This window comes from Aureococcus anophagefferens (assembly GCF_000186865.1).
Source record: "Aureococcus anophagefferens unplaced genomic scaffold AURANscaffold_22, whole genome shotgun sequence".
Taxonomy (NCBI): Eukaryota; class Pelagophyceae; order Pelagomonadales; family Pelagomonadaceae; genus Aureococcus; species Aureococcus anophagefferens.
Window position 1 is genome coordinate 711,657 of NW_008705582.1, and position 13,586 is coordinate 725,242.

The 13,586-nt window shown below is 76.3% G+C and overlaps 3 protein-coding genes across 3 annotated transcripts; 1 reads left to right on the forward strand and 2 right to left on the reverse strand.

Annotated features, from left to right (window-relative positions):
- Positions 1 to 1,378: 1,378 nt before the first annotated feature.
- Positions 1,379 to 2,005, reverse strand: AURANDRAFT_30852 (hypothetical protein; the record flags this gene model as incomplete). The annotated part of the gene is made up of 1 exon (XM_009041595.1): positions 1,379 to 2,005. A coding segment is annotated over one exon (627 nt), but the record flags the coding sequence as incomplete, so codon positions are not given.
- A 1,643-nt stretch (positions 2,006 to 3,648) lies between these two features.
- Positions 3,649 to 3,948, reverse strand: AURANDRAFT_16160 (hypothetical protein; the record flags this gene model as incomplete). Its single annotated transcript, XM_009041594.1, has 1 exon — positions 3,649 to 3,948. A coding segment is annotated over one exon (300 nt), but the record flags the coding sequence as incomplete, so codon positions are not given.
- A 942-nt stretch (positions 3,949 to 4,890) lies between these two features.
- Positions 4,891 to 13,548, forward strand: AURANDRAFT_72245 (hypothetical protein; the record flags this gene model as incomplete). The annotated part of the gene is made up of 6 exons (XM_009041593.1): positions 4,891 to 6,414; positions 6,614 to 7,117; positions 7,327 to 11,010; positions 11,172 to 12,263; positions 12,392 to 12,898; positions 13,099 to 13,548. Coding segments are annotated over 6 exons (7,761 nt in total), but the record flags the coding sequence as incomplete, so codon positions are not given.
- Between the last annotated feature and the right edge of the window lie 38 nt (positions 13,549 to 13,586).

The window sequence follows — 13,586 nt, forward strand, 5'->3', positions numbered from 1 at the left end:
CGCCGGGCCCGGGGCGCCCCCGCCCCCCCCCGGTCGCGTCGCCCCGGTCGTCGGCGCCGGCCCGCGCGGCGTCGACCAGGGCGTCGCGGGCGCCGGCCGGGAGCGGCGACGCCGCGCCGCCGCCGACCCGGGTGAGGTACATCATCTTCGCGCCGCCGCGCTCGCCGCCGCCCGCGGCCGCGAGGAGGCGAGCGCTCGGCGGCGCCTCGCGCGCGGCGCGCGCGAGCTCGCCCGGCCGGTTCGTGAAGGCGTCGAGGCCGCCGCGCGGGCCGAAGAGCGCGAGGGCGAGGGCCGCGAAGGCGTCGGCCGCGTCCTGGTCCTCGCAGAAGACCTGGGGGCCGCGGGCGCGTCGGCGGCGCGCCGCGGAGGCCGCCGCGCGCGCGCGGCCCGGGGCGGGCGGGCCGCCGCGCGAGTCCGAGCGCGCCCCGGCGCGGCGCGGCGGTTCGCGACGGCGTTCGGGCCCGCGTCGAAGGTGTAGGCGCAGCGGACGCGACCTGGGCGGCGCGGGGGCGCGACGTGCCCGACGCCGGGGGGCTCCCGCGGCCGTCGGCCTCCGCTCGACCGACGGCGGGCGAGCGGCCGTCGCTCGGCGCGCGCGCGCGGTCCCCTCGGCGCGTCGTCGCGCGCCGCGCGCGCGCGCTCGAACCACCCTCGCGGGCGCCGCGGCCGCGACCCGCGGCGTCGTTGAACGCGTGGACGGCGCGGATCGCGCGGCGGCTCAGCGCCTGGGCAGGAAACGCGTGCGAACTTCCCCAACTTTGGAGGCTCCTCTCTCGGTCCGTTTCCGCTCGTTTCGGCTCATTGGTGGACGGGCGATGATCTCTCGGAGCGCTCTCGGGGCGCGGGTCCCTCCTCCGGAAGCGGACTCGAATCGCCCGTTTCCCGCCCCGCTCGGCGCGTCGAGGTAGAAGATGGGCGGGTAGCTGTCGAGGCACGTCGCGTGGAAGCCTGGCGGGGGGGGGGGGGCGTCGCGCCCGGGGGGGCGGCGGCGCGCGCGGGTCGCTCGCTGTTGGAGTCGCGCATGCCTGCGCGGGGCCCGGCCGGCTCGGGACGTCCCGGCCGCGCGCCGCGCGCCTCGAGCGTCGCCGGGTTCCGGACGGGCGCGCGCCTCTCGTCGAGGCCTCCGCGGAGCGCGCCGGACGTGGCGCCGCGCGCGCGCGCGCGACGGTCGGGCCGGCGGCGCGCCGCGCGGGCGCGCGCAGAGCTCGCCGAACGCCGCGAAGTCTCGGGCCCCAAAGGCCGCGGCGAGCTCGGCGACGCGCGGCTCGGCGACGGCCGCCGCGCGGTGCGCGAGGAAGGGCGACGTCGCCACGGACCGCCGCATGCCCTCGGTGCTCGGCGTCTCCTTCTCGTCGGCGGACGCGACGACGACGACGACGCGGAGGCCGGGCCAGTGGTCCGCGGCGTGGAGCGGGTCCGCGAGCGAGTCGGACGCGTCGGGCGCGGCGCCCTTGCGCCAGGCGACGAGCCCGCCGTCGAGGGACCGGCACGCGGACCCGGAGCCGACGCGCGCGACGCCCGAGAGCGACGCGTCGACGGCGACGCCGTAGAGCGCCGCCGCGCAGCGCACGAGCGCGGCGTAGCCCGCGGCGCTCGACGCGAGGCCCGCGGCCGTGGGGAACGTGTTGCGCGAGACGACGCGGACGCGCCAGCCGGCGAGCTCGGCCGCGGTCGCCGCGCGCGAGCCCGCGGGCGCGCGCGCGCACCGCGCGCGCATCGTCGCGAGGCACGCGCGCAGGCGCCGCGCGTGCGTCGAGGCCCCGGCGACGTCCACGGGCGCCCCGTTGAGCCAGAGCTCGTCGCGGTCGAGCTCCGGCGACGCGACCATGACCGTCTCGGCGCGCAGGTCCGCCGGGTCCAGGGTCAGCGAGCACGACGAGTTGATGGGCGTGTTCCCGCCCCGCGCCTCGTCCTTGCCCCAGTACTTGACGACGGCGATGTTCGTCGGCGCCGACGCCGAGGCGACGTCGAACGTGGCGAGGGGAGCCGGCGTGCCAAGGGCCATGCTGCGGCGCGCGCGGCCGTGCCGTTGCTGTCGTCGGGCGCTCACACGCGGCGCGCACTTTTGTGGCAAGACGAGGCGTGACCCCGGGCCAGTGACAGTGTGCGCACAGGCCCGCGCACCGCGCCGTGGAATTTTGTCGACGCCGGAACCAGCTCCGGTGGGGGCACCGACGGTCAGGCTTACACCCAGGGGTCATGGAAGGCCACCCCGATCGCCAGAACGGGCTGCCGTGCGTCGGAAGTGTGGTCTCGGAGGTCTCCGTTCCCGGCCCGCGCGTCACGGTACGTGTTTGGTACTCAAGCCAGCGAAACGGCTAGCCATTCGTCCCGAAGCGAGCGCTTGTTTTTGGCACGTCTAGCCACCGGGCGTCCCTGGCCGCACACCAATCCCCGGTAGTTTGGACGGGGGGCGCGTCGGCCATCGGACGCCGTAGGCCTCGCCGTCGCGGGCGCAAATCCCTAGGGCCCTGCCTTGTCGATCATCAGGGATCAGCCGCGCGCTCGAGCTCGCAGGCCTGCCGTCGCCTGCGACCGCGACATGTCCGACGCCGTCGCGCCTGCGTCGCCCGCAGCGCCCGGCCTCGCGACCTACTCGCCCCGCGCTGAACACTACTTCACCTGGGCCATCCGCAAGATCGTCAGCCAGTTCAAGCGCGACCCGTCGACGCTGTCGTCCATCGGCGACGTCGTCGCCCAGCTCAAGCCCCACGCCGACGAGCGCCGCTACGAGCGGTCCGTGCCGGAGGCGGACTGGGGCGACGCGCGCGCGGCCCTCGTCGACGCGGCCTACGCGGAGGCGCGCTTCCGGGCCATCCTCGGCGGCGCCGGGGCGGAAGACGACGCGAACTCGCGCCGCTACCTCAAGAAGTACCGCGAGATCGTCGGCGACGAGGGGCCGAGCGACGGCGGCGCCGCCGCCGCGTCCCGGTCCCGGTCCCGGTCCCGGAGCCGGTCCCGGAGCCGGTCCCGGAGCCGGTCGTCGTCGCGCTCGCGCGGCCGCCGCGACCGGCGCCGGTCGCGGTCCTAGGAAGAGCGGCGCGTGGTGGTCGAGCTAAGGAGGGGGCGCCGCCCGTGGCGTCGGGGCGCGTTCGCTTGCTTCAGCCGCGGGAGGCCCCCGTCGCGGACAGCCCGGGCGATCGACGACGACGCCCGACAAAAATCGGCGCGTCCGACGCCGTCCGCGGAGAGGCGCCGCGGCTACGCGCGGGCATCGACGCTGCGGGGGGGGGGGACCAGCGGCATCCGAAGGTCCGGGGGCTTCGGGACACCGTCGAACGCGCGGCCGGCCTTACCTAACATATCCCGCCGGCGGGATATGTTAAACGCCGGGATATGTTATACCGCGCGGTCCGTTCCCGGGGGCGGGGCGCGGCGGTCGGGGCGGGGCGCCTACTCGAAGGGCGTCCAGGCCTTCTCCGGGTCCGTCGCCGCGCCCTTGGCCCAGGCCTTGCCCGGCGAGCCCTCGTACTTCCAGGCCTTGGTCGGGTCGTGGCCGTGCTGGACGCACTCCGCGGCGCCGTGGAACTGGAGCGGCCGGAAGTAGTGGCTCGCGTGGGGCTTGAGCTTGTGGAAGTGGTCGCAGTCCATGCCGTTGGCCTTGAGGTCCGCCTCGACGTGCTTGAAGAGGAAGTTCTGGCTGTAGGTGTTCGTGCCGTAGCGCTTGTCGCGCGCGATCGGAACCGACGTCTCGTAGGCCCAGCCGTGCTTGGCCGCGAAGCGCTCCGCGGCCTCGGCGGTCTCGAACTTGAGCTCCGCGTTGCCCAGGGGGTCCGCCGTCGACGTCCAGCCCATGAGCGGGTTGCTCCAGCGCGCCTCCGTCTTCCAGGACAGGCGCCAGGCCTTGCTCGCGTGCGACGCCGACGTGAGCGCGTTCTGCGCCTTCTGGGAGATGACGACGGTGCGGCCCCGGTGGAGCTCGGGCTGGAGCGCGAGGGCGACCGTGTCCGCGGGCGACGCCGGCAGCGGGGGCGACAGGGCGTCGGGCACGACGGCGACGTGCGGGGCCGTCACGGACTTGGCCCGCTCGGCGACGCGCGCCTCCGCCCGCGCGAGCTCCGCCGCGGCCTCGTCGCTGACGTCGCTCAGGAACCGCCGGGGGGCGCCGCCCCGGGCCAGCGGCCGACGACCGAGCGCGAGGAAGACCTGGCGGGGGAGCATCGTATGCTCCAAAATTCAGCCACTCCAGTTTTGGCTATGATGCGGCACAATGCGGCCTGGCACCGGCGACGCCGCACGTCGTCGACGTGCTGCGTCGGCTTCGCGCCCGCGGGCGCCGCCGCCGCGGCGCGAAGCTCGCCGGCGGCTTCGGACAGCGCCCGCGCGTCCTCGGAGGCCTCGATGTAGCCCCAGACGACGTCGTAGACCTTCTGGGATTTTCCGTCGCCCGCGATCAGGGCCTCTCCTGGCAGCTGCTGATGCATCCACAGCGAATTTCAGCGCACTCCAAGCATCGGCGCAGCACACAGGGTTACTCCGAACGGGTTCGACGTGTCAGGAGTGTACGCAGAGCCCCAGCGCCGACCGCAGGACGCCGCCAAGGGCCGGCGGACCAAGATCAGGGGGAAGGCCCAGGATGCAGCGATAATTCCCTTATGCGCTCAGCAAAGCTTTAGATTACCTACTTCAACTTCTTCCGTCCGAGACCTATCGGCCGTGTGTGCTCTTGTGCATGCGGCTTCTCCGACGCAAAATAACAAATAATAATAATAATTAAACCTGTGTTTAGGAGCCGCACGGGCAGCTCAGCCGACGTTGAATTATCAATGCAGCCCCGTTGTGCGATGCAGGCCGCGCTGCCCTTACTGCCTGGCACTGTGGCATTGCGGTGAGGCTCGGTTCGGCCTCCGTCGAGGGCTCGCAGCATTCGCCGCCGCCGCCGCCGGCCGCATGGCGTCGCGGCCGCCCGGCGAGGCCGGCGTGGCCGGCGTGGCCGGCGAGGCCGGCGAGGCCGGCGCCGCCGGCGAGGCCGGCGAGGCCGGCGCGGCCGGCGCGGCCGGCGCCGCTGCGCCGCCCGCCGCCGCGCCCTTCGCCGCCGACGCGTCGGCGCTGGCCACGGCCGCCGCCTACGCCGCCGCGCGGCGGGGCGCGCGGTCCGGCGGGCCCGGCGGCGCGGGCCGCGCGCTCGAGCCGCTCCACGTCGGCGACGTCGTCTACATCCGCGACGACGGCGGCGCGGACCGGGCCTACCTCAGCGCGGACGCGCTCGGCCGCGACGTCGTCTTCCGCACGACGACGCGCGGCCGCGCCGCGCCGGACGACTTCCGCCAGAGCCTCTGGCGCGTCGCGCCGCGCCTCGCGTACGACGCGCAGGCCGAGGAGGCGCGGCTCGTCGCGGCGCTCCGCGGCCGCGCCGCCGCGGGCGAGGCCGCCGCGCGCGACGCGCTCGGCGCGCTCGGCCTCGCCGTCGCCGGCGGCGCGCCCGACGAGTACGGCGACGGGCCCGGCGCCGCGGCCGCGGCCGCGGACGCCGCGGCCGCGCCGGCGGCCGCGGCGCGCGACGCGCGGCGCCGCGCGGCGCTCGAGCGCGCGGCGAACGCGCGGACGCTCGCCGCCGTCGCCGCCGGCGCGCTGCGGACGCCCGTCGTCTACGGCGCGCCCGTGCAGCTCCAGCACGTGCTCACGGGCCACTTCCTCTGCGGCGAGGACGAGCCGGCGGACGTCGAGGACGGCGCGTTCCGCCTCTCGCTCCGGCCGCCGCGCCGCGCGTGCGCGGCCTGCGCCATCGCCATCCGGCCGGGCTTCCGCGCGCGCGGCGACGGCACGCCCGTCTACGTCGGCGACGAGCCGCGGTTCACCGTCCCCGCGCTCACGCTCAACGCGGCGCACCCGGCGACGCTCCGGAGGAGCGGGGCCGCGCTGCCCGCGGAGCCGCCCCGGGGCGGGCGGCGCCTCGAGGCGAACCTCGCGCTCGACGCCGTCCCGGACCCGCGCTTCTTCCTGGGCAAGTTCGCGGAGCGCGCGCCGAGCGACGCCGGCGACGAGGTCGACGTCGGCCAGCACGTCCGCCTCATGCACCGCGAGGACGACTCCCTCCTCGTCGCGTCGGCGAACAGCGGGGCGAAGCAGCGCGCCGCGCGCGCGGCCGAGGCCGCGGGCGAGCGGTGCGACGCGCGCCGCGGCGAGCCCTACCTGCGCCACATGTCGCGGAAGAAGGACTCGCCGGGCAAGGGCCTCTGGCTCTTCGAGCTCGAGGACCCGACGCGCGGCGGGCCCCTCCTCCACGGCGCGCGCGTCCGGCTCCGCCACGCGTGCAGCGGCCTCTACCTCGCCGTGCGCTACGCGGCGGACCCGGCGGCCGAGCCGTCGCGGCCCGAGCTCGTGAGCCTCGGCGCGGGGCGCGACGCGCGCGCGCGGAGCCTCTTCGGCCTCCGGTCCGTCAAGGACGCGCGCGGCGGCGCCGTGCCCGCCTGTGTGGAAATCAACCAGCGAGCTGGGACGTCGGGGCCAAACTTCAGAAATCTCTAGCTCGGTCACATCGAAGTCGATTCGGCTGATTTTTGGACGAATCGATTGCTCTCGTCGAGTTCTCGAAGCTCAGCCGAAGATTCCGGCGCAATCCGTTCAATTACGCGCACATTGAAGTCGGGTTGAAGATTTGATTTCGACACAGGTGCCCGCGGCGGGCTACGCGTGCCTCGTGACGCACGAGATCCGCGGCGCGCGCGGCGCGCGCGGGCCGACGCTCTGCCTCCGCGCGGGCGGCGGCAAGCCGGGCAAGGCGCACTCGGCGCGCGTCGTCTTCTGCCCCCGGGCGTCGATCATGGGCGCGATGGAGGTCCACGTCGCCGTCGGCGACGAGGCGGACCGGCTCCAGGTCCTCCTCGCCGCGCGCGAGGCCGTGCGCCGCCACGCGCGGCTCGTCGCGGACGTCGGCGCGTCGGCGCCGTCGCCGCGGACGGCGCGCGCGCCGGCGCTCGCGACGCGCCACGCGCGCGCGCGGCTCCGCGCGACCGAGTACGCGCTCGTCCACGTCGTCTACTGCCTCGTGCGCGGCGAGGCGCTCGACGGCGACGGCCGCTCCGCGGCCACGGCGCTCGCGCTCGAGGGCCCGCCCCACGGCGACGCGCAGTCGCTCGCGCGCGAGGTCAAGCTCCTCGACGCGCTCGTCGCGCTCGTCCACGCGGCGCCCGCCGGGGCAGCACAAGGGTGATGCAACGTCGCTTCAACGTGAGTGGTCCGCGCGCGCGCGTTTCGGAATCCGCACCCACGCGTCGAGAGCGCTCCGAGAGATGATCGCTCGTCCAAAAATCAGCCGAAACGAGCGGAACACGGCCGAGATCGGAGCCTTTGACGTTGGGCATGTCGCACCCTTTTGCCGCCCAGGTGCCCGCGGCGGGCGTGCGCCTCGACCTCGACGCGTCGACGGGCGAGGCCGTCGACCCGCGCTTCGGGTACCTCGTCGCCGCGCACCGCCTCGCGTACGCGGCGCTCACGCGCGCGGTGCTCGCGCATGCGCGCAACGAGGACGTCTTCGTCGCGGGCCGGCTCCCGGGCGGCGGGCCCGGCTGGCTCGACGTCGTCATCTCGCAGATCGTCCAGCCCGTCGGCGCGCCCGAGCTCCTCACGTGCCTCGTGTCGAACAACGTGCGGCTCATCTCGCGCATCGTCGACGCGGCCATGGTCCGGCGCTTCGCGGGCTTCGTCGCGGCCTACGGCCCGCGCGCGGACCTGCTCGGCTTCCTCGCGGCGACGTGCGCGAGCGACGGCCGCGCCGTGCCGGCGATCCAGGAGCTCGTCTTCGCCCAGGTCGTCGCGGACCCGCGCGTCAAGGCCGCGCTCCTCCTCGAGACGTCGAACGACGTCGGCGGCGCCGCGGCGCGGCGGCCGTGGCCGCTCGCGCGCGCGCCGCCGGCGAGCGGCAGGCCCTTCCTCGCGGCGGCGCAGCTCGAGGCGGGCTTCCGGCCGATCCACGTCCGGTGGCGGAGCGAGGCCGGCTGGGCGCCCGGGCGCGGCGCGCTCTTCCACGGGCCGGCCGCGCTGGGCCTCGAGTCGGACGGCCACGGCTGGGTCCTGCTCCGGGACCTCGCCGTCTACCTCGACGACGCGGCATACGCGCGGGCCGTCGGGTCCTACGGCGCGGACCCCGGCGACGTCGCGCGCGCGATGCGGCTCCGGCAGCTCGCGGCCTACTACGTCGGCCAGGTCGAGCTCCTCGCGGAGCTCTGCCGCGACCGGTCCTACAACGCCATCGCGGCCCTCGAGGCCGAGTACACCTTCGGCATGTGCCTCTGGGCCGTCGTCAACGGCGGCTTCCCGGGCCGGCTCCGCGCGGCGTTCGCGACGCTCCTCCTGCACCTCCACGTCGTCAAGTACCCGCACCAGCGGCGCTGCGGCCAGGCCGTCCTGCCGCAGCGCGCGTGGGTCGCGGAGCGCCTCGTCGCGCGCGGCGACGCGTTCGACGTCGTCGCCCGCTTCGACCCGGCGGTCACGTTCCCGGACGCGGACGTCGGCGCCGTCGCGTTCAGCGCGGACAAGTTCCACCTGCTCAAGGTCTTCGTCGCGCACTACCTCGACGACGGCGCGACCCAGGTCATGGTCGCCGACGAGCCGAGCCGGACGCTCGTGACGCTCAAGATCCTCAACGTCGTCGAGGCGCTCGTCGATTTCGGCTTCTACTCGAACGCGGCGGACCTCCGCGCGCTCCTCGTGCCCCTCTTCCGCGTCCTCGACGGCGGCACGGACCTCCGGAGCCGGAGCGCGCCGCCGCGCGCCGCCGGCGCGCCGCCGCCGACCTTCGGCCTCGCGCGCGACGGCGGGCCGGGCGCGGCGCTGCTCCTCGAGGCGAAGACGTGCATCGTCCGCGTGCTCGGCGCGGTCTGGGACGTGCTGGGCCAGTGCGTCGTCCACAGCGCGCTCACGGCCTTCCGCGAGCTCCGCGACGCATCGCCCGCGGGCGGCGGCGCCGCGGCGCCGCCGCGGGCCGCGGCGGCGAAGCCCGCGCGCGGCGCGCGCGTCGCGCCCGCCGCGCGCGGGGCCCCGGACGCGGCGCGCGTCGCCGCGCGGTTCCTCGGCCTCTTCGACGGCGGCGGCGCCGTCGCGGGCTGCGACGTCGTCGCCCTCTGCGGCGTCGGCGACGGCGAGATGGACGCCGCGCTCCGGTTCCTGAGCCACCACGAGGACGACGACCTGCTCCGCGAGGTGCTGGCCTTCGGGAAGCGGCTCCGGTGCCCGCGGGCCTGGCTCCTCGACGTCCTGCGCCACTGCGTGCTCATCGACGCGGGCGAGGCCGCGCACGTCCACGCGTACCTCGCCGCGCGCGCGCCGGGCCGCGCCGTCGCCGCCGCGGACGCGGTGCCGCGCCTCGCGTCGATGGCCTGCGAGCTCGGCGAGCTCGCGAACCGCGGCGAGGTCTGGCTCCGCGCCGGCGCCGCCGGCGACGGCCAGTACGCGCGCGTCGTCGCCATCCTCGGCGCGTTCGGGGACCTGCTCTCGCCGTCGGGCGGCGCGGCGCTCGCCGCGCGGCACCAGGCCATCTTCCTCAAGATCGGCCTCGAGAAGCCGCTCCTGGCCTGCCTCCTCAACGACGACGTGCCCGCCGGCGACGACGCCCACTTCGCGGCGTCCTTCGGGCGCCTCGTCGACTTCCGCGCGCGCCTCGCGGACGTCATCGGCCGCTTCCTCGTGCAGCACCCGGCGGCCCAGGAGCTCATGGTGCCGGCCATCGTGGACCTCCACGGCCCGCGGGGGGCCGGCGGCGTCGGGGCCATCGCGCTCCGCTACGTCCAGCTCGGCAAGCTCGTCGCCGCGGGCTTCGGCGCGAACGTCGCGCTCGCGGAGTCGCTCGGCCGCGACGTCTTCCGCTCGCTCGTCGACCGGCTCGCGGACCACCTCGACGGCGACGGCGACGGCGACGGCGACGGCGGCGACGGCGGCGACGACGACGACCACCGGGACCACCTCGAGCACGTCGCCGCGCCGCCGCGCGCGGCCGCGCGCGGCGCGCTCGCGCGGCGGTCGTCGACGCGGCTCCTCGGCGGCGCGGCCGCCGCGCCCGCGCCCGCGACGCGGCGCGGCCTCGTCGACGCCTGCGTCCAGTCGCGCCACGGCCGCGCGGGCGCGGCCTTCGCGCTCGCGAACGCGCTCGCCGTCCTCGTGCACCCGGGCCCCTCGGCCGTCGACGTGTGCCGGCGGAACCAGGACTCGCTCCACGAGCACGTCCTCGCGCGGCTCGCCGCGCTGCCGCGGCTCCGCGCGCGCGTCGCCGTCGCGGACGCGCCCGCGGCCCTCGGCCTCTACGCAACCGAGGGCGCGCCGGCGCTCGTCCACGCCGCGCTCCTGAACCTGCTCGCGGCGGGCTGCGGCTGCCACAACGTGCCCAACGCCGTCGCCGTGGTCGCGGTCGTGCCCTGGCGCCAGACGCTCTGGGGCCTGCTCTACGGGCCGGACTGCGTCGTCCGCGCGTACCTCCGCGTGCTCGCGGCGACGCACTTCGACGCGGGCGAGCAGCACGCGCACTTCCTGGACCTCCACGACGACGTGCTCTGGGCCGTCGTGCTCCGCGTCGCCGCGCTCGCGCTGCCGCCGGCGCAGCGGGCGCCCTTCGTCGCCGCGTGCGACGCGCGGGGCCGGGGCCTCGCCTGGCTCGAGGCCGCCGTCGGCGCGCGCGCCGCGCGCGGCGACGCGGCCGCGGCGCTCGGCCGCGACGGCGGCGCCGACGGCCTCGGCGCGGCGTTCCGCACGGCGTCGGGCACGCTCGCGGCCGCGCTCGACGGCTGGCCCGCGCACCTGCGCGCGGGCGCCGCGGCCGCGGCGCCCGCGCCGACGGCGGCGCTCGCGGCGGCCGCGCTCGAGGGCTTCCTCCGGCGCTTCCTGTCCGCGCGCGAGTACCGCGACGCGCGGCTCCGCGACCTCCAGCTCATGATCCACCCGGCGTCGGCGCGGTGCTTCGCCGACGCGCTCGGCCGCGCGGACGCCGCGGGCGTCGTCGACGGCCGCGCGCGCGCGCGAGCGCGCGAGGTCCTCGCGCTCGCGCTCGGCGGGGCGGCACAAGAGAGCGAACTTCTCAACGTCAAAGGCTCATATCTCGGCCGTGTTCCACTCGTTTCGGCCGATTTTTGGACGAGCGATCGTCTCTCGGAACGGTCTCGAAGCGTGGATGCTTTTCCCGGAACGCGCGCGCGCGGCACACTCACGTTGAAGCGACGTTGGATCTCTCTTGTGCCGCCCAGGCGCTCGGCGCGTCGCCGCAGAGCGGCGACCTGCTCCGCGTCGACGCGTCCTTCGCGGCGCCCATGGACCGGTTCCGCGGCGCCGCGGCGCCCGGCGAGGCGCCCCGGGACGGCGCCGGCGGCGGCGCCCCGGCGACCTGCGGCGCCTACGCGGCGCTCGTCGCGCGCGACCGCGCCGCGCGCGCGGCCGTCGACGGCGTGACCGCGTTCGCGGCGGACGCGGCCGGCGGCGCGGGCGGTGACGCCTGGGCGGCGCTCCTGCGGCGCTTCGTCGGCTTCGCGTCCGCGCGGCTCGGCGGCGCCGTGCCCGCGCGGCCCGGCGGCGCCGCGCGGCGCGACGCCGAGGCGGTCGCGGAGACGTTCGACGTGCTCGCGGCGGTGCTCGACCGGCGGCGCCGCGTCGTCTGGGCGACGCGCGAGGAGGCCGTCCGCGCCGTCGCCGACGAGGAGCGCGCGGCGGCCCTCGCCGCGGAGCGCGAGCGCCGCGCGGCCGCGGAGCGCGTCAACCGCGTGCTCCGCTTCGTCAACGACCCGCGCGTCGAGGCCGCGGTCCTCGCGATCATCGTCGCCGCGCTCGTCGTCGACGTCGTGCCCGGCCTCGCGCCGCGGCGCCGGTCCCAGAGGCTGGGGCTGTCCGCGTTCCTCTGCGCGCTCTTCTTCGGCGAGCTCGCGCTCCGCGTCGCCGCGCACGCCGCGTCCGCGGGCGGCCTCCGGGCGGGCGCGCGCGTCTGCTTCCGCGCGCCGATCCGCTACGTGGACCTCGCGTGCCTCGTCCTCGAGGCGATCACCCTCGCGCGCTTCGTCCTCGGCGGCGACTCCGGCGGCCACGGCGTCCGCGGCGCCGCGTTCCGCCTCGTCCGCGGCTTCAAGTTCCTCAAATTCATGAAGGCCGCGCGCTTCTACCGGTCCGCGTACGTCCGGGGCAAGGTGGCCCACTTCGAGACGTTCGTGCGCACGGCCTTCTTCGTCGACGACGTCATCCGCGAGCACCGGCTCCACCTCGAGCGCGCGGCCGCGCTCGCGACGAACAGGGCAGGACAAGAGAGCGAAATTCCCAACTTCAAAGGCTCCGATCTCGGCCGTTTTCCACTCGTTTCGGCTGATTTTTGGACGAGCGATCATCTCTTGGAACGGTCTCGAAGCATGGATGCTTTTTCCGGAACGCGCGCGCGCGGAACACTCATGTTGAAGAGAACTTGAATCACCCTTTTCCTGCCCAGGCGACGAACCAGCGGCTCTACCGGTCCGCGCAGCGCGCCGTCGTCGAGACGCGCCGCGCGCGCGTGCTCGTCGACGTGCTCAGCCTCTGGCCCTGCGACCCGCGGCTCCGCGGGGCCGCGCTCCGGCTCTGCTGCGCCGTCCTCGACGACTCGAACCACGCGACGCAGGCGTGGTTCGTCGCGCGCGTCGCGCGCGGCGAGGTCCTCATGGTCGCGGCCGCGGAGCTCCGCGGCGTCGCCAAGGCGCTCGAGCGCCACCACCGGCGCGCGCAGGCGGGCGTCGCGCCGCCCCTCGCGGCCGCGCCGCTCGCCGACGCCGTCTGGACCGTCCGGCTCCTCACGCGGCTCCTCGCGGGCCAGAACGCGCCGATGCAGCGCTGCATCCGCGCGCAGACGGGGCTCACCAAGGCCGTGAACATGCTCCGGGAGCTCGAGGACCTGCTCGCGGTCCTCGCGCACCCGCCGCCGGCGCGGACCACGGCGCTCGAGAAGCACCTCGTCTGCGAGGTCGTCGACAGGGCAGCAAAAGGGTGATTCAACGTCGCTTCAACGTGAGTGTTCCGCGCGCGCGCGTTTCGAAAACAGCACCCACGCTTCGAGAGCGCTCCGAGAGATGATCGCTCGTCCAAAAATCAGCCGAAACGAGTGGAAAATGGCCGAGCTAGGAGCCTTTGAAGTTGGGAATTTCGCACTCTTGTCCTGCCCAGGTCGTCGACTGCCTCCGGGCCGCGATGGTCGGCATGCGCGTCGAGAACCAGGACGCGCTCGCGCGGTCCGCGGTGCCCGGGATCCTCGGCGGCCTCCTCGCGGCGGACCTCGGCGCGCTCGCGGCCGCGCCGCGCGCGCCCGCGCGCGGCGGCGGCGACGCGGCGGCGCTCGGCGGGCCGCGCGAGCGCGAAGCCGTCGCGTGGTCGCTCCGGCGGTCGTGCGTCGCGTGCCTCGACGCGATGGTCGAGGGCCGCGAGCCCGCGTGCCCCACGCGCGCGCTCCTCGCGGCCCGGGTCGACGACCGCGCGCTCGCCGCCGCGCTCGCCGAGTGCGCGGCGCGCCACGTCGCGTCGCCGCCGCCGCGGTGCACGCCGCCCTACGACTTCCTCGCGGACCGCGACGAGGTCGACGTCGAGCACGAGATCGACCACGTCGTCGGCGACCTCATCGTCGCGCTCTCGAGCCTGCGGCTGCGGCTCCGCGGCTC